The following is a 26,544-nucleotide window of genomic DNA, read 5'->3' on the forward strand; positions in this document are numbered from 1 at the left end:
TGCCTCCACCACTGACTCAGGCAGTGCATTCCACACACAACCAATCTCTGAGTAAAAAACCTTCCTCTAATATCCCCCTTGAAATTCCCACCCCTTACCTTAAAGCCACGTCCCCTTGTATTGAGCAGTGTTGCCCTGGGGAAGAGGCACTGGCTATCCACTCTATCTATTCCTCTTAATATCTTGTATACCTCTATCATGTCTGCTTTCATCCTCCTTCTCTCCAAAGAGTAAAGCCCTAGCTCCTTTAATCTCTGATCATAATGCATACTCTCTAAACCAGGCAGCATCCTGGTAACTCTCCTTTGTACCCCTTCCAATGCTTCCACATCCTTCTTATAGTGAGGCGACCAGAACTGGACACAGTACTCCAAGTGTGGCTTAACCAGAGTTTTATAGAGCTGCATCATTACATTGCGACTCTTAAACTCTATCCCTCGACTTATGAAAGCTAACACCCCATAAGCTTTCTTAACTACCCTATCTACCTGTGAGGCAACTTTCAGGGATCTGTGGACACGTACCCGCAGATCCCTCTGCTCCTCCACACTACAAAGTATCCTTCCATTTACTTTGTACTCTGCCTTGGAGTTTGTCCTTCCAAAGTGTACCACCTCACTTATATCTAGCTTGGGTGGCTAAGACTTTTGCATGGTATTTTACCTACTAAGCATTTACCAATATTAATAAAAATTTAGGACTCACAGATAGCTTTGTATCAAAGGCAAATAAAGAGAGGATGGAGATGAATGTCTTTTCACCATGTGCTTCAAATCAAATCAAATTTAACCCACGCAGGAAATGATATATAAACAAAAGGCTTACAGTATTGTGCTAAAGTCTTAGGCATCCTAGCTATATATATGTGCCTAAGTCTTTTGCACAGTACTGAATACGTACTCTGATAATAAATTTACTTTGATCTTTGAATACTGTGAGGTATTCTCCAGTGGGAAATGCTGCAGACCTTTGTGTTACTACTTTGGAGAAAACGTTCAGATAATTTTGTTCTCAGTTTGCTGACACCACATTGAATATCCATCTTAGAACTCATTGAAGAAACAAAGCTGAATCCAAATTGTCACAATGAATTTCCTGTTGCAGGCACCGTGGGGCTGACAACAGCAACATTGTGTGATAGCAACGATGGCAAAACCGTGCAAAGGCTGGTTGGTTTTCCACACTTGGTTGAGATAACCTGAAAATCCTAAGGTTGTTGCCATCAACAGTGTGATCCAGTGAATTGTCTGTTTACAGCCTTATCCCACAAAAAAGAATCTCATGAACTTATGTTAAAATGTTAGCATATGGTGTTTTGGCCTTCATCAACTGTGGGACTGAGTTCAAGAGCCGTGAGGTAATGTTACAGATATATACGAACTTGGTCAGACCCCACTTGGAGTACTGTGTTCAGTTCTGGTCACCTCACTACAGGAAGGATGTGGATACTATAGAGAGAGTGCAGAGGAGATTTAGAAGCATGTTGCCTGGATTGGAGAGCGTGCCTTATGAGAATAGGTTGAGTGAACTTGACCTTTTCTCCTTGGAGCGATGAAGGATGAGAGGTGACCTGATACAGATGTAGAAGATGATGAGAGGCATTGATCATGTAGTTAGGCAGAGGCTTTTTTCCCAGGGCTGAAATGGCTAACTCGAGGGGGCATAGTTTTAAGGTACTTGGAAGTAGGTACAGAGGGGATGTCAGGGGTAATTTTTTCACACAGAGGGTGGTGGATGCATGGAATTCACTGCCGGCAACAGTAGTGAAGGCGGATACAATAGGGTCTTTTAAGAGACCCTTAGATAGGCACATAGAGCTCAGAAAAATAGAGGGCTATGTCGTAGGGAAATTCTAGGCAGTTTCTAGAGTAGGTTACATGGTTGGCACAACATTGTGGGCCGAAGGGCCTGTAATGTGCTGTAGATTTCTATGTTTCTATGTAACAAGTTATCATCATCATCAGGTCCAAATGCCACATACTTGCTGCTTAATCCATCCAATGCTACCAGGCCAAGAGAACACTCCAGACTTGCATGGGTCTTACCCCTTACCCTCCTCTAAACATCCAACCCACTTGGTTTGTTTCCCCACCCTCACAAGGTTTGCATCAGCTCCAGGCTCCAAGATAGAGACCCATATCAGAATCATCAGTCACCGTCTCGGATCGCAAGACCCTGCAGCGGATAGTGAGGTCAGCAGGTCAGCTGAAGGGATAATCGGGGTCTCTCTTCCCGCCATTACAGACATTTACACCACACGCTGCATCCTCGTACAAACTCTTCTCCCCCTGCCATCTGGCAAAAGGTACCGAAGAATTCGGGCTCTCATGACCAGACCGTGTAACAGTTTCTTCCCCCAAGCCATTGGACTCCTCAATTCCCAGAGTGCGTAGCCACACACACACACACACACACACACACACACACACACACACACACACACACACACACACACACACACACACACACACATACTCACTCACTCAACCGAAAGCCACTCCACTCCCTTTGAATCTTGCTCGTTTCTTTCTCAATTCCTGCTAAACCATTGTTTACATTTACATTTACATCATGTATTATTATATTGTAATTTGTCCTTTACTGTGCCTATTCTCTTGTTTATTAATTTTTGTACTGCCTTGCACTATTTTGTGGACTTTATGTAGACCATGTAGATCTGAAGTCTAATGTAGTTTTGTGTTGTTTCACGTAGTCTAGTGTAGTTTTGTGTTGTTTCACGTAGTCTAGTGTAGTTTTGTGTTGTTTCATGTAGCACCATGGTCCTGGAGGAACATTGTTTTGTTTTTACTGTGTAATGTACCAGCAGTTATGGTTGAAATGACAATAAAAGCGACTTGACTTGACTCAACATGACATGAAACTTGTTTTTTGCTTTTGCCGCTGAAGTACAATGCAGTATGTAAAATTACAAAATTATTAAGGACTGTGCAAAGGTCTTAAGCACCCTAGCTCTATACATACATGTATGTATGTACGTATACACAAATATATATATATGTGCCTAAGACTTTTGCACAGTACTGTATAATGAAGCAACCAGAACTGCATGCTATATTCCAGATGCAGGTAACTGTTAATGAAGTTGCAACATAACTTCCTGAATTTTGAACTCAGTGCCTCAACAAATAAAGGCAAGCATGTGTTTTGTAGAGGGCAGTCAGCTTGTATCGGGCCTGGGCTGCAAATAAAATTCAGAACTGGGGCAATAACTGAAATAGCTGATTCCTCACCCAAAGGCAATCCGAACACAACCGTTTAGCTGCATTGTAATTTCTATGCCAATGCTTTGCTCTAATATACACTGCATATTTTATGTTTGGTTGTGTGAGATCTAAGTGAATTTTTAATAGTGTACTAAAGCATGAATATTGTTTGCTATGTTTTGTGGCAATAAAAGCTTAATGTTGTGTATGTGGCATGAAACCTCCTCAGTTAAGCCTTTCAAAATATTACGGGTTTTAAAATAGATTTTTTTTTGTAAGTTTGTTTCCATTATTCAGATTTTACCTTAATCATATTTGTACATTCCAATCTGTATTTAGTGTTCTGTACAGGTTGAAACAATATTTAGAGGTTTTATATCTATATTTACTTATTTCAAGATACAGAGCATAACAGGCCCTTCTGTCCAATGAACCACACTGCCATGCACCTATTTAGCCCTAGCCTAATCACAGGACAATTTAAAATGTCCCACTAACCTACAAACCGTTGTGTCTTTGGACTGTGAGAGGAAACCAGAGCAGGCGGAGGAAACTCATGCGTTGAAGGGAAGAACGTACAAATTTCTCAAAAGTGGCGCCGGAATTGATCCCCAAGCTCTGGAACCCCCCCGAGCTGTAACAGCACCGCACCAGCCTCTACGTTACTGTGCTACCCTAAGTTCGTCCCTGAGCTGCAGTCTGTGAGCATGCCTTAATGGGATTGGCTGCCCTACTACAGCTGTATTAACTTAGTGAGGTGACAGGCAGCAGACTGGGAAAAGTTCTCCTCTCAGGAGTTGCTACATCTTTGGGAAGAACATCCTTTGAGAACAGTGATGAACCTTGTTGTTTTCTGGCTGCCCTCATATTCCAGACTGATGAGATCACTGAGTTGGAAGGCAGGAACCCACAGCAGGGGTTGCCAAGCATTGAAATCAAATGCTCCTCAGAGCCCAGTGGAGTGTGTCAGTGCTCTGAGCTTGCTGACTGTGTGCAAAGTTCAGCAGAGACACGGATTAAGCAGATTAAGGGAGCCAAGAATAACAAAACAATGATGCCTACAAAGTTCAATGCCCATTTTAAATACCTGCTTAACTGGAAGGTGCAGAGAACATTCTAGCTCTTTTTAGTCTTATTTTCCCAATAGTCTCTACCTTAATTTCTCTTTTTTCCTATTGTTTCATCTCCATATGCTGATCCATGACCTGCTTTAAGAACTGAGGCAGTCAGAATCAGGGGATTATGTCCCATACATGGTCATCTACCCCATCTAGCCTGTGCTGTTTCTTTAGAAGATCTATCCAATTAACCCACACTCCTGTGTTTTGCCCCTTGTCTTTTCTCAGTATGTACTCAATTCCATTTCTTTTCTCGGCACAAAGGAATTAAGACATTCCAGGAAAGGATGGTAGATTTGGAATTGGGTTGGACAATATGAAAACATTGAATGACTAAGTAAGGTTGACATGGTAGCACAAGCGGTTGGCACAATACTTTACAGTGCTAGCTGCTGTAAAATCAAGATTCATTTCCCGCTGCTCTTGGTAAGAAGTTTGTATACACCCCTGTGATCACCTGGGTTTCCCTCAGGCACCCTGTATTCCCCCCACATCCTAACGACATCCAGGTGAGGGCTGATAACTCGTGGGCATGCTATACTGGCATCGAGGAGTGGCAACACTTGTGGCTGCCCAGCACAATCTTCGCTGATTTGATTAGACACAAATGATGCATTTCACTGTAATTTGCAAATGTCTACAGATGTACCAAGAAGAGCATTCTAACTGGCTGAATCCTGTGTGGCGTGGGGAGGGGGGGGGTGGTCGTGGAGAGGCTACAGCACAGGATTGAAGTAAGCTACAGAGAGTTGTGAACTCAGCCAGCTCCATCAAGGGCACTAGCTTCTGTAGTATCCAGAACATCTTCAAGGAGCGGTGCCTCAAAAAGGTGGCATTAGTCATTAAGGACCACCATAACCCTGGACATGCCCTGTTCTCTTTGCTACCATCAGGGAGGAGGTACATCAGCCTGAAGGCACACACTCAGTGATTCAGGAACATCTTCTTCCCTCTGCCATCTGATCTCTAAATGGACATGAACACTACCTCACCAGTTTTTAGTTTCTATTTTTTGCATTACTTACTTAACTATTTAATACATACATTCTTACTGTAATTCGCGTTTTTTTTCTCTATTATTATGTGTCGCATTGTACTGCTGCCACAAAGTTAACGAATTTCAAAGCATATGCCGGTGATATTACCATGGAAACATAGAAACATAGAAAACCTACATCACAATACAGGCCCTTCGGCCCACAAAGTTGTGCCAAAAATGTCCCTTCCTTCGAAATTACTAGACTTCCGCATAGCCCTCTATTTTTCTAAGCTCCATGTTAAACCCAATTCTGATTCTGTTTCGATGTACATATTTAAAAAATCTAAAATGAAATTACTGGGCTGCATTGCTTTCTCCTCATCCTTTTTCTTTCGCTCCCAATTTAAGAGCAGCTTCACGTTTTTAATATCTGCTACGAATCAGTGTTCCGACCTTGACCCCAGAAGAGTGGACTCATCACCATGAGCACCAAGATGATGTTCAAACCAACTGACCTCACACCAGACCGCATGTAGGCCCAAGTGCATGCGGACTCTGAGGAACAGCAGTCTCAGCTCTGAGGCTCCAGAGCTGCATGATGACCCTTTTTATCTGTTTCAAGGGACTGCAAACTATTACAGTGAGGCTTTCATATCTTTACCTGCGGTTTTCATTTAAAATCTTTAGTAGCGCTGGTTGCATCTGACAATGCAATCATGCCACAAAGTATTGACATCATGTCTACATAAGCCACTATAAAATGTCTTGTATGACAGTGCTACCATGGCAACAGCATTGCTTCAAATGGCCAGGATATTTTTGCTTGTGAAGGAAAGATTACTGAAATGTACCATTCAGAAGTACTATTACACTTCTGAGAAAGTCTAACATGGGAGAAAAATTATATCGATGTAATATAGATTTATGAAGGTATAACATATCTGTTACATATAGATATATGGTATAACTATCATACAGCAGCTATATTAATGTATAATTATTGTAATAATTTTAGATTTTCACATTACTGAAATCATGAATTATCCATGTTCTAATTCAATTTTCTGATCAAGGTAAGCACTTTCCCTCTTCGACAGCCAGCAACAAATTGCAAGGGAGTTTGTGAAAATGTATTTTGCTTCATTACTGAAATTGGACTCTCACTTACTGCTTGAGCGTAGGCACCATATGCACCAAACTGGATTGCCATTGGGTTGAACATCCCCATCTGCCCTGCCATTTGCTGCATGCGACGCATCGTACGTTCCTTGTCAGTGTCTGCAAATTTTACCACCAAACTTGAAGACGCACCCTGCAAAGCGGAACAAAAATGAATCAGTTGGGGTGCTGACCAATAACTTCCTATAACCTCCCAGTTTTGTTTTTGATTTCTTGCTGCTTCTAACTTTGATTTGCAATATCTAGGAATTCTGTTTGTGAAAAACATGTTTTTGTTATAACAGTGAACATAAATATGCAGAGGTTTATATTTTTTCTGAGCTTTACCTGTTATTATGGCAATTGCTCTGAATGTGACCACAAGAAACTACAGAGAGTTGTCAAAGTAAGTTTACTGTCAAGTATTATGTCACCAAATTACTGCCTTGAGATTCATTTTCTTGCAGACATTCATAGGAAAATAAAGAAATACAATATAATTTATGAAAAACTATAAAAAACAAACATTGACAGAATACCAATATGCAGAAAGTTGTGGACACACCTCAGTACATCACCGAACTAGTCTCACCTCGATGGAGTCTGTCTATCCTTCTCGCTGCCTCAGTAAAGCAGCCAGCATAATCAGAACTCACCCACCCTGAACATTCTCTCCCATCAGATAAAAGATACAAGTCTGAATGTCCGTACTGCTAGCTTCAAGCATAGTTTCTATTCCACTCTTGTATGATAAGATGGACTCTTGACCTCAAAATCTACCTCGTGGTGATCTCGCACATTATCATTTACCTATACTGCACTCGTTAAGTAACTTTTGCTCTTTATTCTGCATTGTTATTGTTTTGCCTTATTCTAGCTCAGTGCACTGTGTAATGAGTTGATCTGTATGCAAGACAAGATTGCTCTGTATCTTGGTGCACGTGACAATAATAGATGAATACCACTTCCAATCTGCACAGCCAATTATCTGGACTGAGGCACATGTTAACTCCTGGCTTTTTAGCTACCTACTGTCATTGTACCTCCTTCAAACAACCCCACCTCACACAGAATTTGCTCTGTGGCTAATTAACTAGCGTCCAAGTTCTCACAAGTGGCAACAAAAGAAATTGCTTTTGTTTACAGAATCAGATTAATATCATTTCTTTACCTAGCCATCAAGTTGATGGTTTACACACATTGCATTGATCACGGTTAGCTCTTCTAAATAGAGCGTGAATCTGTAATTTAGCTTTGTCATTAACTAAGACAGTCATTCGCAGGGATGGATTCGTACTCTATGGTGGATTTAGACTGAAGAAGACTGTAGAATATGATATGGCCAACAAAATGAATAGCAATTATTGTTTGGACTCAGTAATTTGACCATATCCAAGAGTGCTTAATGTCATTTCCAGTACACAAGTGTAAAGGAAAACAAAATAGTTGTTAATCCAGATCTGACGCAGCACAAATAAAACATGATAAGATAAAGAACGCAATAATAAAAAACACAATAAATATAAATACATAAGATGGCTTATATACATAGTATGTATGTACATAAAGTGACGATAGGTACAGAAGTATCTGTATATAGGGTGAATTTGACAGGAAAGAATAAAGTAGTGGTGATTGGGGGTGTAGAGCAGGTGGATTAGTGGGTGGAGGTGTTGATCAGTCTCACTGCTTGCAGAAAGTAACTTTTTTGAGCTTGGTGGTCCTGGTGTGGATGCTATGTATTCTCCCTGATGGGAGTGAGAGAACAATGTGGATTCCTTCATGATGTTACTGACCCTTTGCTGGCATATTTCTGTATATACTGTAAGTAGGCTGGTGAGTTTTGGTTGAAATCTTTTAAAAATTACAAATAATTCTCCTTTTGAGGCGTGGTGAAATTTGTACATTATATGAAGCTGGAGACAAACCAATATAAAGAATCAGATACCAACCCTGAAGAATGAGACAAACACTTTATTTTATAAACTTAGAGTACATACAGTAGATGAGGAGCCAGCACCTGCAGCTGAAAAGTTGTACCAGACGAGATAAGGCAAAGCATGGGTCCAAGTTAGTTTTTGATGAAGGGTTTTGGGCCAAAATATTAACTCTTTATCCCTTTCCATAGATGCTTTCTGACCTGCTGAGTTCCTTCAGCATTTTGTGTGTGCCATTTCCAGCATCTGCAGAACTTCTTATTTTAAATTTCAAAACCTCTTAATTGTAGGATAAAGGGAAAACTAAGGGTAAGGAGCAGTAAGGAGTTCTGAGTTCTTAAAAGTTTAGAGTGGCATAGTGACGCAGGTGGTAGTGTTGCTGCTTTGGTGTTCTGGGTTCAAACCTGAACCCGGGTGTTATTATCTGGGCGGAATGTGCATAGTCTCTGTGACTGTAGGCATTTTCTTCAGATTCCTGCACATTCCTCACAAGTTGGCCTCTGTAAATTGCCCTTAGCATGTATGTGTGTGGGAGAATCTAGAAGATTTGATGGGAATGTGAGAACAAAATAAGACAAAATGGGCCCAAGGCCCTGTTTTCCTGCCAAATGAATCTGTGACTGTAAGTGTTAGTGTGGGATAATTGGGTTTGGATACAGAGAGAACAGAGAAGAATATTGGAGAACGTGCTGCACAACAACATGGTAACATAGAGGTTAGTGTGATCTTATTAGATCTGGAGCGTAGCAATTCAGAGATCAATTCCAACAGTGTCCGTAGGAAGTCTGTACGTCCTTCTTGTGAGCCCTTAGGTTTCCTCTGGGCGCCCCTGTTTCCTCCCACAGTCCAGAGACTTGTCAGTTTGTGGGTCAAATGGTCATTGTAAATTGCCCTGTGATTAGGCTTGGGTTAAATAGGTGGGTTGACAGGCAGTGCGGCTTATTGGTCCTGAACGGCCTTGTCCCGTGTCCTATCACTAAATAAAATAAGGAAACTTGGGAAAATGCTACAGTTAGAAATTCACCTTTGGTCACTGTGACTGAACAGGTACCGTGGTACCTATTGTCTGTGTAGTCAGGTATGACTTCAATATCTAGAACGGAATACCTTGAGCTGTTTATAATATAGTTCCCAATTAGAGCTGGCAAGCAAAGAAAGATTCACATTCTGACAAGTCATAGCAAATCTATGATGGCGTCTTCGAAAGGAAGACAAGGTAAGAGAGAGAAATGGGAAGCTGAGAGTGAAGAAAGAATACTTGTCAAGCATTAAGTTGTTCAATTATTTTATATAGAATTCCTTGGAGCGCAGGGATTAGCTTTGATGAATTGTTTTCAGCTCTGCTTTTAAGAAGCTGTATCAATGACTCAGGGCAGTTTGTCAAAACAACGGAGAAATTCAGAACTAAAGTGAAAAATAATAACAAACACAAAACATAAAAAATGTATTTTATATAATATAGTAAAACATAAATCCAGCAATGCCTTGATCTAAACCCAGTATAATTTTAATGGGAACGTGCCCAGTTTTCAGTCTCTATCACTCTCTTCTATCATAGAATGTTAGTGTTTGAATGTTTTATGTATTTTTATTAAATTCTCCTCCACTATTTTTACCAAAAACACTGATCTATCTATTTTATTATCCTGCAGCACAGTTTTCAGGTAGTTATTGCTACTTTTTCAGCATCTCTACAGGCCATCTATGGCTGAAGATGATAAAACCTTGGTTTTTATTCTGCTTGTATAGTACTGTGCAAAAGTCTCAGGTTTATATATATATGGCTAGGGTGCATAAGACTCTTACACAGTACTGTAGTAATTTTATGTATTGCACCGCTGCCACAGAAACGAAACAAATTTCACAATATATGTGAGTGATGATAAACCTGATTCTGATTTGGGTCTCTATTGTGGACTGTGAGTGGGAAGGGGGCAGGGAGAGAGGGGAATCATAGTTGGGAAAAGGGGAAGGGAGAGGAGAGAGAGAGTGGGGTGCACCAGAGAGTCATTCTGTGATGATCAATAGACCAATTGTTTGGAATCAAATGAGCTTGCCTGGTGCCTCAGGGGCTGGGTGTGTCTGCACCAGTGCCACCTCTGCCTCTGGCTCTCCTTCTCTGTCACCTGTCCCAGACCCTTCCCTAGGTGCTCCACCCTCACCTTTCCCAACATCTATGCTCCTGCTAGACTTACAAACCTGCTCGCCACTCCACATTGACAAATACAGTACCGTACTGTGCAAAAGGGCTTAAGCACCCGAGCTATATATTTGGACCTAAGACTTTGGCACAGTGCTGTATTTAGCATTAAAAGTGTCAAAATCAGAGTGTAGAACAGGACACCTTTCAAAGGAACTGCAGAAGATGATGGAAATATTTAACAGATCAGGCAACACCAATGTTGTGGGAAAACAGAGTTAACAAGTATTTGACCTTTCATTAGGAGTGGGAGAAGCTAGTGAGGTGATCAATTTGAGTCAAGTACAAAGTGGATGGAAGTTGGGAGAGGGCTGAGAAGAACAAGGGCAAGAGAGATTAAATGGCAAAATGGATGATTCTACAATGATAAGCAGCACAATATGACACTGCCAGTAGGAGGGAAGTGTTAGAGTGGGTTAGAAGCACATTGTGGGCTGAAGGGCCTGTATCGTGCTGAGGTGTACTATGTACTATGTCCTATGTTCAATTAGCATTACAGATGTAGGAGGGAAGTGCTAGAGTGTTTTCAGAGTAGGTTAAAAGGTTGGCACAACATTGTGGACTGAAGGCCCTGTGTGGTGCTGAGGTGTTCTATGTTCTACGTCCCATGTTCATTTAGTTACTGCTTCACAACTCCAGGGACCCTGTTCAATTCTAACCTGACCTGGCTCTATAGTGTAAGTGTGTCCCTTGTCTGTGACCTTGTGGCATTTCTCTACCTGCTCTGGCATCCTCATACATCTCAAAGGCTTGCTGGTAGGTCAATTGGCTACTGTTTTAATTTACTTTACTTCTCAGCAATTCTTGAATAAGGGTTTTACTTTTGCCGTCCTCCAGTTATTCACCATCTCTTCTGTGGCTGGACTGGACTGAAATTTGCTGTCCAAACATCAGAAATCTCCTTCATTGTTTCCTAAAGTAGCCTATAGACCTGTAGGCCCATGAAGACATTGAAAAGCCATTCATTTCCAATAGTAATTTTTTTTAGAATTCCACCATTCCCCTCTCAAGATTCTCCAATGACAACACCTGTCTCCATGGTGAATATATATTCGAAATGCTCACCTCACACCTCACTCACACCCTTTAGCTTCATGCATATTTTAGCCCTTTGGTCCCTCACCGCCTTGTTATACCCTGCTATCCTTCTGCATACTTACAAAATGTTTTCGGTATTTTCTTAGTCATGACTGCCAGTGCTATTTCTTACCACTCCTCCACAAGCTCCTCTTTTTTTAAGTATACCCACTGACAATACTTCTGAAGGGCCTCTCCTACTTTTACTTCTCAAAGCAGTCCAAAAATATTTCTATTCTGCTTTACCCCATCATTGATACACTTTGACATCCAAGGTATCTTGAATTGTAGGCTTTACCTTTCGCCTTTATTGCAAACGTCTTGAACCATGAATGTGCTAATCACGAGGTGTGACTGTTAGGGAAATCAAACCAGGGTAGGACTTTTACAGCGTATGATCCGGGGAGTGTATGGAATGGGGGCGGAAGGATGGTTCTTCGGAGTACAAGTACATAATTCGCTAAAAGTGGCATCAATGGAAGACAGGGTGGTAAAGATGGCATTTGGCAAACTGACCTGCATTAGTTGCTATTTTTGGGTGTCTTTGAAATGGGGCAGCCTGCAGATAATGAACACTGAGTTGAACTGAATATATACTCCTTCATTTTTGTGTTTTATATTCTGTGTTTTCGCTCTTTGTTTTCTGTTTCCATTTGCACAGTTTGTTTTTTGTGCTTGGGGGAGGGATTTGATGTTTTTCTTTGAACGGGTTCCACGACTTTCTTTGTTTCGTGACTGTCTGTGGGGAGATGAATTTCCATAAGACCAAATGTTATAGGAGCAGAAGTAAGCCATTTGACCCATCAAGTCTACTCCGCCGTTTTATCATGGCTGATCCAATTTTCCTCTCAGCCCCAATCTCCTGCCTTTTCCCCGGATCCCTTCATACCCTGACCAATCAAGAATCTATTAACATCTGCCTTAAAGATACATAAAAACTTGGCCTCCACAGCTGCCCGTGGCAAGGAATTCCACAGATTCACCACTCATTGGCTAAAGAGACTCCTCCTCATCTCCGTTCTAAAAGGACGCCCCTCTAGTCTGACACTGGACCCTCCCACCATAGAAAATATCCTCTCCTCATCCACTCTATCAAGGCATTTCACCATTCGATAGGTTTAAATGAGTTCACCCTTCATTCTTCTGAATCCTAGTAAATACAGGCCCAGAGCCATCAAACACTCTTCATATGACAAGCCATTCAGTCCTGGAATCATTTTCATGAACCTCCTTCAAACCCTCGCCAGATTCAGCACATCCATTCAAACTTGCACACAATACTTCAAGTGAGGCCTCACCAGTGCTTTATAAAGTTTAAAGATTACATCCTTGCTTTTATATTCCAGTCCTCTTGAAATGAATGCTAACATTGCATTTGCCTTCCTCAGCACTGACTCAACCTGCAAATTAACCTTTAGGGAATCCTGCACATGGATTCTCAAGTCCCTTTGGACCTCAGTTCTTTGTATTTTCTTTCCATTTAGAAAATAGTCAGACCTTTCATTTCTTCTACCAAAGTGCATGACCACTGTCCTAATTTGTCTCAGTCCTTCTGTAGCCTCTCCACTTTCTCAAAACTACCAGCCCGTCAACCTATCTTCATATGAAAAAAGCCATCAATTCCATCATCGAAGTCATTAGCATATAACGTAAATAGAATCAGTCCCAACTCAGATCCCTGTGGAACACCACTAGTCACTGGCACCCAGTCAGAAAAGGCTCTCTTCATTCCTACTCTTTGTCTCCTGCCATCAGCCACTGCTTTATCCTTGCTAGAGTGTTTCATGTAATACCATGGTCTCGTAGCTTGTTAAGCATTTACACAATATCAATAGATTCTCCTTTGTCTATCCTGCTTGCTACTTCTTCAAAGAATTCCAGCAGATTTGTTAGGCAAGATTTTCCCTTGATGAAACCATGCTGACTATGGCTCATTTTATTACGTGCCTCCAAAAGCCCTGAGACCTCATCCTTAATAACTGACTCCAACATCCGGTCCAGGTGACTTATCTATCTTCAGACCTTTCAGTTTCCCAAGAACCTTCTCTCTAGTTATGGTAACTTCACACACTTCATGACCCCTGACACCTGGAACTTTCACCATACTGTTAGTGTCTTCCGCAGGTGAAGACTGATGCAAAATACTTATTCAGTTCATCCGCCATTTTGTGGTCCCCCATTACTATCTGTCCAGGATTGTTTTCCAGTGATAGCCACTCTCACCTCCCCATTACACTTTATGTATCTAAAGAAACTTTTGGTATCCTCTTTAATATTATTGGCTAGCTTTCTGTCATATTCTATCCTTACCTTCTTAATGACTATCGTAGTTGCCTTCTATTGGTTTTTAAAAGCTTCCCAATCCTCTAACTTCCCACTAATTTTTTCTGTTTTATATGCCCTCTCCTTGGCTTTTATTTTGGCCTTGACTTCTCTTGTTAGTCATGGTTGTGTCATCTTTCGTTTGGAATACTTTTCTTCCTCTATGGAATGTATATACTGTATCCTGTGCCTTCCAATTGCTTACAGAAATTCCAGCAATTGCTGTTCTGCCGTCATCCATGCCAGTGTTATTTTCTAATCAATTCTGACCATCTTCTCCCTGATGGCTCTGTAATTCCCTTTACTCTACTGTAGTAATGGTACATCTGGCTTTAGTTTCTCCTTCTCAAATTTCAGGGGGAATATGATCATATTATGATTACTCACCCCTAAGGGTTTTTTTTACCTTAAGCTTTCTAATCAGCTTTGATTCATTGCACAACACCCAATCCAGAATAGTTTATCATCTAGTGGGCTCAACTACGAGCTACTCTAAAAAGTCATCTTGTAAGCACTCTCTAGAAATTTCCCTTCTTGTAATCCAGCACCAACATGACTTTCCCAATCTACCTGCATATTGAATTCCCCCATGACTATTTTAACATTGCCCTTTTGTCATGCATTTTCTATCTCCCATTGTAATATGTAGGCCACGTCCTCACTAGTGTTTGGAGGTCTGTATACAACTCCTATCAGGGTCTTTTTACCCTTGCTGTTCCTTAGCTCTATCCACAATGGTTTAACACCTTTCGAGTTATGTCACCTCTTTCTAATGATTTGATTTCATTTTTGCCAATAGAGCAACACATGCCTCAGTGTTGTGTGCTGCATATAAACTTTGATAATAAATGTACTTTGAATCCTTTGAATCTTTTGAATGACATGGTTAATAAGTTTGCAGATGATAGCTGGTATTGTAGACAGTAAAGAAGATGATCAAAAATCACTTGGAGATCTTGGTCCGCCAGTGTAAGCGGGCTGAGGATTGGCAAATGATTTTCAATTCAGATAAGTGCAAAGTGCGACAGCTTGGGAAGTCAAACCAGGGTAGGACTTTTACAGCGTATGATCTGCGGAGTGTGTGGAACAAGGGGTCTTAGGAGTACAAGTACACAATTTTGCTGAAAGTGGCCTCAAAAGCAGATAGGGTGATAAATAAGATATTTGGCAAGCTGACCTTCATTAGTCAAGGCATGGAACAGAGGAGCTGGGACATTAGGTTTCAGGTGTACAAGACACTGCTGAGAGTGGATTTGGAGGATTTGGTACAGATTGTGTACAGATAAGATAAACATCAGTAAAATTGAAAGTGTGCAGAGAAGCTTTATCATGAGGGTGCAGTGATTTGAGGGGCTGCATTATTGCCAGAGGTAGGGCAGTCTAGGACTTGCATTCCTTGAAGCACATGAGTGACCTTACAGAGGTGTATAAAGTCATGAGGGGCATAGCTAGGGTGAGTGCACATAGTCTTTCCTGGGGAAAGGTAACTAGAAGATGGAGGGTATAAGTTTAAGGTAAGAGATGAAAGATTAAAAAGGGACCTGATGTGCAGAGGATGGTGTAGACTGTACATGGAATGTGCTGTCAGAAGATCTGGCTGAGGAAGGTGCAATAACAACATTCAAAAGACATTTGGATGGGTATGTGTTTAGGAAGAGGTTAGAGGGATATGAGCTACACATGGGCAAAGGGACTTGCTCGGTGGTCGGCAGGGGCAAGTCTGTTTCCATGCTCAATTAGTCTCTGAAACACTTCGTTGTCTGTTGTCTTAATGCAAGTAGCTCTTCTTGAAATCAGCCAAACCCCCATTTCTGGCCCACTCTTGACCTTCCTCAGATCAAAAGAATAGGTTTATGGCACAGTATCTAAAAGGCTGTTCCAATGGTACTTCATTGTGAATTCTCTGTCTACACTTCCAAAGATTAGATCATTCATCATCCTTTCTCATCTAGACTATCTACGTACTGATACAGAGTTCTACTAGATGCACTTTAAGATACACTAAGCCTTTTTGCAGTAAGTTAATACTGAAGGTTGAAATCCCTACTTCCATTACCCTACTATTCAGATCTCTGTGATTTGCTTGCATAATTGCACCTCTGTTTCCTGCTGATTGTTTGGAGACTTGTAGTTCAAGTTCAAGTTTATTGTTATTTGACTGTGCAACTAAGAGAAACAAAGTTCTTCTGTACCCAAAAAACATATATCACACACAGCACATAAAGCAAAATGTTACCACAAATAAGTTAAAATAGAATTCAAAGTGCATTTAGTGAGCAGCACAGGTAAAAAGTAAATAGTGCAGTAAACTGCTTGCTGTCCTGGTGTCGAGGTCTCGGTGGAGGCAGGATATTCATTAGTCTTGCAGCCTGAGGGAAGAAGCTGTCACCTATTCTGGTAGTTCTAGTCCTGGTGCTCCTTCCTGTCAGTAGGTGGTCACAGAGACTGTGGGTTGGATGGCAGGGATCTTCAACAATGCTTCGTGCCTGCTCAGTGCACACCCAGCAACGGGATTGCTCCAGTTTTGTTCTCAACTCCACCCAAATGTCCTCACTCGGTGAACCTTCTGGGACATCCTCCTCCGATTACCTTTTATCACAACCAACAGTTTCTTCCTTCACCTCCAAGTCCTGCCAGCCTTGATGAACGGACTCTGATCTGAGGATATTGCTGGATCCCACACCTTCCATTTGGCCTCCAGCTAACCCTGCGTCTGCATGGTTCCTAACACCCCCTGGTATCATTGCTGTGACTGCTCTGTGAAACAAACTGATTTGTGAAACCACGATGATTCCACAGATAATGGAAACTAAGGCTCATGAAAAGCTCTGCTCTCAGCAGCTTATTCCATTGTTTCTGAATGCCTTTGATGATCTATCTGCAAATAACTAAAGAAATAAAGTTTGCGACAAAAATTCCAGACATTAAATGATAAGTACATTTTTAAACATGTTAAATGAGTTAACTAAAATATCTGTATTAATTAAAATAAAGTAATATATTTTTCTTCACCTTCTCTTCTAATGAAGGTAGCTATCTAATTCAAATGAATGGCGCAGTGTGATGGTGTAAAAAGTGAGCCTGATATAAGAACATATGACCATAAGACACAGGAGAAGAATTAGGCCATTTGGTCCGTCGAGTTTTCTCCGCCACTCAATCATGACTGATTCTTTTTCTCCCCCTCCTCAGCTCCTCTACCTGGCCTTCTCCCTGTAACCTTTAATGCTGTATCCAATCAAGAATTTATCAACCTCTGCCATTAAATACACCCAATGACCTATCCTCCACAGCTGCCTGTGGTAACAAATTCCACAAATTTACCACCCTCTGGCTAAAGAAATTCCGCCGCATCTCTGTTTTAAATGGACGCCCCTCTATTCTGAGGCTGTGCCCTCTTGTTCTGAACTCCCCACCATGGGAAATATCCTTTCCACATCTACTCTATCTAGGTCTTTCAACATTCCAAAGGTTTCAATGAGATCCCCCCTCATCCTTCTAAATTCCAGCAAGTACTGGCCTAGGGCCGTCAAACGTTCCTCATATCATAATGCCTTCATTCCTGGAATCATCCGTGTGAACGTCCTGTAAACCCTCTCCAATGCCAGCACATCTTTTCTTAGATGAGAAGCCCAAATGTGTTCCAGCCCCTCAGCGGAGTATATTATGGAATACCATCTGACTCAGTGCACCTGACCTTAGGTATTTTCTAAGTGTGCATGCTGCAATGCACAGATACTGAAAAAATGTCTGAGCTTGTTTTGCACTCCACCAACAGTTCCCTCTCGTCTCACCACAAATCAGTGCGAGCCGCAGAGCTTACCCATTCTTTCTACTGTTACAGCACTGCGCAAAAGTCTTAGGCACGTGTATAGAGGTAGGGTGCCGAAGACTTTGGCACAGCACTGTGTTCGTTAACATGGAGCAGAGAGCAAGTTTGTAAATCTGGCGGGAGCAAAGGATTTTGTAAATGCTAAGGGTGGAGTGCCAGGGGTGGGGGGAGGAGCAGGTTCAGACACTGAGACACCAGGCAAGGTCATTTGATTCCAAACAATTGGTTTATTGATCATTACAGAATGTCTCTCTGGTGCTACACGCTCCCTCCCTTTGCCCTTCCCCTTTTCCCAACTATGATTCCCTCCTCCCTAACCCCTTCCCACTCTCAGTTCGCAATAGAGACCCAAATCAGAATCAGATTTATCATCACTCCGATATGTCATGATTTTTTTGTGGCAGCAGTACAGTGCAACATATATATACGCCTAAGACAGTTGCACAGTACTGTACGTTATTTTCCAGCATTCAAAATATTTTGCTTTAGAGGAAATGTGTTTGCAATTTGGGGCAACAGGTTATTAGACTGATTTGCATTCTTTTCTGACAATAAGTTCTGTAATGGTAGGAGAAGAAATAGTTATGTATTAAATGTTTCTGAAATCCATTTTTATGTTGGTATATGTTTCCTTTTTTAATTCCAATTAGATCTTTGATAGTATTAATTTAACTGAAAATCTATCAGATAATATGCAGAGTAGCAGTAATATACTCCATTTGTATTTGAAGTGTCTTGCTAAGATAATAGACTAACGACCTGCTATTTCTGAAAATGCATGAGTTCTATTATTACACCTCCAGATAAATGTCTTATGTGATGAGAAATTGTGCAATGTAGCCTCTCAGACTACACAATGGAATGATCAATGCTAGTGTACTTGAAACATAAGCAAAATCGGACTTAAAATTACTAATTCTTCCTTTGCATCATATTTTTCAATTCCCTTCCTCTCTGGAAGCGCAATTAATATGTTGCGGAATCCATTTACATTAATGGCTTTCGCAAACAATTTATTAAACAACAGAACAAACTTTTGACTGAAAATGTTAAACCTAACTTGATCATTTTTTTACCCAAGTCCCCTGCTACCTGAATACTTGATGATAATGAATATTGTAATTTTCCTTCATAATCTTGAAACCCCAATTAAGTCACCTTGAAATCTCTTTTTCACAAAGAAATTAAGCTCAGCTTCTTTAACCTTTATACATAATTTAGTTGACATGAGTGCGTGTTTGGAGCACATTTGTTACTTAAACCAGAAAATCTGCAGTAAACAAAGTATTTCTGTGCTCAGTTTACTTTTAGTTCATAACATCTTTTAACGTGTATACTGGCTGCATAGCAGAAGCAGAAGCTGACAAAAAATATATTCCACCAGACAACATTTAGACATTATTCCAACTAATGCTCCTTAATCTTACATATCCTAGAGTAAAGTATTTTTTAATGTGCAAAATCATTTCCTACTCATCATCATTAGAATAATTTCTTAATTGCATTAAATTTGTATTGCAATTTAAAATAAAGTGAAGTGTGCTAATTTATTTGATTAATTCAAGTTAAGCAAATAACTCATTTGCTCCCAAATGTTAGTCAAAAGTCAAAAGTATTCACAGAGATGGAATTAATAAGAAAAAAGTGAACATTGTCTTTCATTCAAGTGTATAATTAAAGTGCCAATATATTTTTATCCAAAAATCTCGTATTTCTCTATTTTCTTTTTCTAAATCATAATGGGCAATTTTTACTTTCTTTGGTTAACCCATTTTACAAAAATAGAAATCCAGCTGCCAATTTTAATTTTCTCTCCACTTACATTCCATTAAACATAAATTTCTCCCCAGTTATACTTCAACTAAAATAAAAAAATTACGTCATCCTTCAGCCATATCTATATTGAATAAAAATGAATACTTCTGATAATTGGATCACTTTGAGAGTGAGAGAGTTTTTCCTAGTTAAAAAAAAATGATGGAATGATGCGCTTATAGCTCATTCAGACAAAGAATGATTAACATGTGGAATAAACTTTCAAGATGATGGGAAACATCCAAATATTGTTGAGATGCTGAAGTTAAAAATTAAAGAGACCAATGCATACTCTATATATGAGGATGTAAGTAAAAGGAGAAGAAGATTGTTAGTCTTTGGACTCATCCGTCATTCAGTAAAATCACGCTGATCCAGATTCAGATTCAGTTGCCACATGTACATTGAAACATATAGTGAAATGCGCTGTTTGCATTAATAACCAACTAAGGGTAGCCTGCAGGTACCACCATACATTCCTATGCCAACTTACCATGCACACAGTGGCCACCAGTCCCTGGCCCTAGGCTCTCAGAATTGCAGAACTTCCAAACTTGACCTCAATATCTCCTACTCACTCCCCATCTTTCTTGACAGTCTTGTGATTCAAATCTCTGCCAGTCTCTGGTTTGAATACACTCAGTTGGTCCACCTCCATAGCTCGCTGGGTTAGAGCATTCCAAAGAGCCATGGCCCTCAGAGAGCAACTTCTTCCTCTTTTCCATCTGGAATGAGTATCACCTTACAGTGATGCAATATTGCTCTTCCTGTTTATATCCCCAACAGAGGAGAAATCCTCTCAGAACCTATATTGTCACCCTCTCTCATATTCATATATTTCATGAAAATCACTTCTTATTCTTCAAAATTCAACGAGTTTGGACACAATCAGTTCAATCTTTCTTCAGATGCCGACCTCCTCATCCCAGGAGCAGACCTCATGATTTTTCTCTGCACTGTTCCGATGCAAATATCCTTCCTTAAATATGGAGACCAGAGATAATCCAGGTAGGTTGTTTTTTTTTTACCAGAACTCTATCAGAACTTTGCCACTTGACACACTACATTGATTTGCAGTAAATGCCAAGGACCTCACCCACCCAGACATTCTCTCTCCTCCCCTCTCTCATCTGTCAGAAGATACAGAAGTCTGAAGGCATGTACCACCAGGTTCAAGATCACCTTCTATCCCACTGTTATCAGACTCTTGAACGGACCTCTAGTACGACAAGCAACACACACAAAACACAGGAGGAACTCAGCAGGCCAGGCAGCATCTATGGAGAAGAGTACAGTCGACGTTTCAGGGCAGGCAGCCTTGACCAACATCTTGTACGACAAGATGGCCTCACAATCTACCTCATTATGATCTTGCACATTATTGTTTACCTGTACTGCACCTGTTCATAATTTTTACTCTCCGTTCTGCTTTGCAATTGTCTTATTTTATTCTAGCTCAATGCCCTGTGTACTGATTTGATCTGTACAAATCATATGAAAGACAAAGCCTGTTAGATATGACAAAAATAAACCAATACCAATGCCAACAGTTGCTGCAACTGTATGCCAGTGCCTTCCAGACTTAATGCTCCATGCAACATGACCCCCAGTTTGCTCTGCCACATTTTGTCATCTTACTCAGCTTAAATAATAACTTGCTCTTTCATTCTTACCTCCAGAGTGGATAACCTCTCCTTGTCAATATGGTCTTTCTTCTACCAGCTTCTTACCCACTCACTTAAACTTCTCTGTATTCCTTCTTCACATATTCTTTGGGTCCTCCTCATAACTTGATATTTACTTATTTTATTTAGAGATACAGCATGGAACAGGTTCTCCCAGCCCAGCGAGCTGCACGCCCAGAAACCCACCTGTTTAACTCTAGCCTAATCACAGGACAATTCACTACGACCAATTAACCTATTAACCGGTACAACTCAGGAACGTGGGAGGGAACTCGAGCACACGGAGGAAACCCATATGTAAATGGGGAGGACATGCCAACTGCTTACAGGCAAAACTGGAATTGAGCTCTGAACCCCGAGCTGTAATAATGTTGTGCTACATGCTACCCTACTGTGGCGCCCTGTACTTCATTAGGAGTTTGAAGATGTTTGGTATGTCAACAAAAACACTCAAAAACTTCACTAGCTGTACCGTGGAGAGCATTCTGACAGGCTGCATCTCTGTCTGGTATGGGGGGGACGGGGTGCTACTGCACAGGACCGAAAGAAACTGCAGAAGGTTGTAAATTTAGTCGGCTCCATCTTGGCTACTAGCCTACAAAGTACCCAGGACATCTTCAAGGAGCAGTATCTCAGGAAGGCAGCGTCCATTATTAAGGACCTCCAGCACCCAGGGCATGCCCTTTTCTCACTGTTACCATCAGGTAGGAGATACAGAAGCCTGAAGACACACACTCAGCGATTAAGGAACAGCTTCTTCCCCTCTGCCATCTGATTCTTAAATGGACATTGAACCTGCGAACACCACCTCACCTTTTTAATATATATTTCCATTTTTGCACAATTTTTAATCTACTCAATATACATATTCAATATTTATTTATTTTTAATTTTTTTCTTCTATATTATGTATTACATTGAACTGCTGCTGCTAAGTTAACAAATTTCACGACATATGCTGGTGATAATAAACCTGATTCTGATTCCCACCAACTTCTGTATAATTAATAGATTCAGCTACACCAGACTGTATTCTTTCAACAATATTATTAATATAGCAGATGTTCCCAACCTTTTTTATGCCAGGGACCGATACCATTAAGCGAGGGGTCTGTGGACCCCATGTTGCGAACCCCTGTTATAGTGTAAGGCACTAATCTCTGTGGAACTCATCTTTTTTATATATTTTTCACAATCCAAGTATGACTTACTTACCCTGACTCCTTGATTTCACTCGTATAGACACTCACCTATGCATGCCAATATTTTACCCAATTGAAACTTGATCACCTGGCCGTACAAATCAAGTCAGAAGTAAAGAATTTAGGCATTACTATTGACTCTGAGCTAAATTTCAATTCACATATTAACCATATTATTAAGACTGGGTTCTTTCATTTGAAGAACACTGCAAGAGTTTCATTTCTCACAACATCTCAAGATGCTGAAAAATTGATACACACTTTTATTTTTGGCCGATTAGACTACAGTAACTGCCTAAGAAAGATATAAATCAGCTGCAGCTTGTTCAAACTGCAACAGCAAGAATCTTAACCAAACAATGAAAATCTGAGCACATTTCACCAGTTTTGGCATCATTACACTCGATACCCCCTTACATCCCTAATTATAATATTAGATCTACGAATACTGATTTGTTTGGCATTCCTAGAGCCAAGCATTTAAGAACTGGTAATGCAGTCTTTCGCTTTTATACACCAAAAATCTGGAATACTCTACTAACTGAGATAAACCAAGCTAGTACTGTGGAATATTTCAAAACACTTCTAAAACCTACTCTTTAAATTTAACCTACTTATAGAAATACTTATAGCCTACTTATGTGGAAACAATAGAGAGAGTGCAGAAGAGATTTACAAGGATGTTGCCTGGATTGGGGAATATGCCTTATGAGAATAGGTTGGGTGAACTCGGCCTTTTTACCTTGGAGCGACAGAGGATGAGAGATGAACTGATAGAGGTGTATAAGATGATGAGAGGCATTGACCGTGTCGATAGTCAGAGGCTTTTTCCCAGGGCTGAAATGGCTAACTCGAGGGGGCGTCATTTTAAGGTGCTTGGAAGTAGCTTCAAGGGGAATGGCAGAGGTAAATTTTTCACACAGAGAGTGGCAGATGCATGGAATGCCCTGCTTGCGACGGTGATAGAGGCGGATACAATAGGGTCTTTTAGAGACTCTTAGATAGGTACATAGAGCTTAGAAAAATAGAGGGCTATGTGGTCGGGTAATTCTTGGCAGTTTCTAGAGTAGGTTGCTTGGTTGGCACAATATTGTGGGCTGAAGGGCCTGCAATGTGCTGTAGATTCCTACGTTTCCAATTTTGTTATTGGATTACTTAATGCCAATGGGTGTTGATTACATTGGCATACTTGATTAGTTTGGCATATTCAATTACATTTTATTCTATATAATATTCATCCTTACTTATGAGTTTTAATTTTGTTCTGTATTTTTATGACTATTTTGTTTTAACTTTACCATCTATTTAAAGCACTTTGAGCCTGCATCTTAATGTATGAAAGGCACCATATAAATAAAATTATTATTATTATTATTAGTCATTCGCTTTTACCTTTTACAATCTATTACATGACACGTTATCAAATACTTCTGGGAATCCAAATCTATTACATCTATTGGCTATCACTCTATCTAACCTTGATGCTTAGGCCCATGTAAGTTTTCTTCAGGTCTTAAGTGCTTGTCTCTTTCTATTTTCTTTTGTTTTTCTTTTTGCAAATCATCTTTCATAGCTAATCTATGTTCCTTAAAGGTCATACTTAAAACCTCAGCTGTCGCTTGACTTCATACAGAGCTTTAATGCTGACTTTCAATCATCAATTGGACCTTGCCTCTCATATCTGACCAGACCAGATGTATCGTCCAGCTCTCTCCTTAATCTGTAAGTAAAACTGTGGAAAATCCAATACTGATTATCAACGAATTAATCAAAATAAAACCTAAACTAAAGCAGATTCTCCAGATGTTGGAAATTTTGAACAATGTGCACAAAATGCTGGAGAAACTCAGCAACTCATGCAACATCTATGGAGGGGAATAGACAGTTGATGTTTAGTCCCTGTTTAAAAACTAAACAAAATTGTATGCTTCTGTCATGGTGTTCAAATAAAGTGGTTCTATGTAAACAAATTAATATTCCCATCAATTCTTTGCTTAGTCGGAGCAGATTCAATGGGCTGAATGGCTTAATTCTACTCCCATGTCTTATGGTCTAAATGTTCTAAATCAGAGGTCCCCAACCTGGGGCCCATGTACCCGACAGTTAATGGTTGGGATCATGGCCATAAAGAAAGTTGGGAGCCCCTGTTCTAAAGGAAGGAATATACAAAAATACTGACAAAATTTTAAGGCACTTTGACTTAAACAACTGATTGACTCCAGAGATTGTACAATGTGGATATATCTTCAAATATTTTGTTGGCTGGGCTGCTATTTGATAATGAATTATCAAGTTCTTGAAGAATTTAAATCAATACAGCATTATCTAATTTGCAAGAAAGCCATTCCACACTTCCAGTACTCAATTCTTCTCAATTAGGTCTTGTTAATTTTTACACTGATGTCCTATGCTTTTGTAGAAAAAAAGTAATCCGCTTTGTCAGAATATTTTTATCCCTCCAGTTTTTCATGATCCTGAAATACGACTGAGTGCATTAGTGGCCCTAATGAAGGATGCAGTTTTCTATGGTTTGCATAGCCAATAAAAGTTGTGGACTATTTTTCATCCATTTATTAAACTAGTTAAAAGATTGTTTTTCTTGCACATGGATTACAATGTTCAAATTCTCGGAAATACAATAGAAACCATAGAAACTACAGCACAGAAACAGGCCTTTTGGCCCTTCTTGGCTGTGCCGAACCATTTTCTGCCTAGTCCCACTGACCTGCACACGGACCATATCCCTCCATACACCTCCCATCCATGTATCTGTTCAACCTTGTTGGAAAAGCTTGGTCTCATGAGGGCTTTTCCCGCCCTCCCTGTTTTTTTTCTAACCTTTTGGGCAACACTGGAAGATCCTCATTTTTCAATCATAGCATGATGTGCCAATAAGAATTTGTTCCACTTTAATTTAACCTCAAATAGAGTTATAGAGTCATAGAGAAACAGACTATGTCTATGCTGCCCTTTGTACCTGTGACAGTAATCCCATTTACTTTGGTCCACAGCTTCCTATGCTTTGTGATCCAAGAATTTGTCAAATGTCTTTTAAGAAAATTGTGAAATTATCTGTTTCTATGACCTTTACAGATAGCAAATCCAAGATTCCAACCATTCTCTATATGGAAAGCAATTTTGGGATGTCTTCTAAAAGTGCTGTCACTCACCATAAACCTACTCCTTCTTACCTTAGAAACCCCAACAATGGAAAAATTAATTTTACTACTTACTCCCCTCATATCAGGTCCTTATCAGGTATTTCCTTCTTATACAACAGAGAAAACAAATCTAGCTATTCAGTTCTTTCTTACAATTGAAATATTTCAGTCCAGGTAATGTCCTGGTGAATCTCCGCTGCACCCCCCCTGAATAAATAAATCCTTTCTTATCATGGATATTCTACCTTTACTGTGCTCTCAAAATGCGCTTTTGGAGCACTGTAGCGTAGAGGTTTGCACAACACTTTACAGTACCAGCATTCGCAGATCGGGATTCAGTTCCCGATCTGGTGCCTGCAAGGAGTCTGTACGTTCTCCCCGTAACTGCATGGGTTTCTTCCCACATTCTGTAGACACTCGGATAAGGGTAAGTGTTTGTAAGTTATTGGCATGTTAGGTTGGCTGTGGAGACATGGTGGCACTTGCTGGCTGGCCTGAGCACGTTGTCATATTGTATCAGTCATTGACGCAAACAACGTATTTCACCGAACGTTTCAACGTTTGATGTACTGTACATGTGACAAGTAAACACGTTTTCTTCAAGTGTCAGGATTATCTTCCACATGCTGTACCCAATTTCCCAGTGATCCATAGTCTTAGAAAATCTTTCTTGTTATCTCCTACACCACCAATTTTCATATACTCTTCAAAATTACTTCCTACATTTTGCTGTCTTGGGGGTGATGGCACACCCACACTGGAGTTTAGCAGGAACCTTGGTTCAATAATGATACAAGTTATGTTAGTGTGTGGCTTGAAGTGGGTTGGTACAGG

The 26,544-nt window shown here is 40.3% G+C and overlaps 1 protein-coding gene across 1 annotated transcript in view; it reads right to left on the reverse strand.

Moving 5' to 3' along the window:
* Positions 1 to 26,544, reverse strand: part of celf4 (CUGBP, Elav-like family member 4) — a 1,368,200-nt gene that overhangs the window by 243,947 nt on the left and 1,097,709 nt on the right. The window contains exon 6 of the mRNA XM_072252349.1: positions 6,490 to 6,633. Within this exon, the coding sequence (XP_072108450.1) occupies positions 6,490 to 6,633 (144 nt within the window). The remainder of the gene's footprint in view (positions 1 to 6,489; positions 6,634 to 26,544) is intronic.

Source organism: Mobula birostris, chromosome 3 (assembly GCF_030028105.1).
Source record: "Mobula birostris isolate sMobBir1 chromosome 3, sMobBir1.hap1, whole genome shotgun sequence".
In the NCBI taxonomy this organism is placed as follows: domain Eukaryota; kingdom Metazoa; phylum Chordata; class Chondrichthyes; order Myliobatiformes; family Myliobatidae; genus Mobula; species Mobula birostris.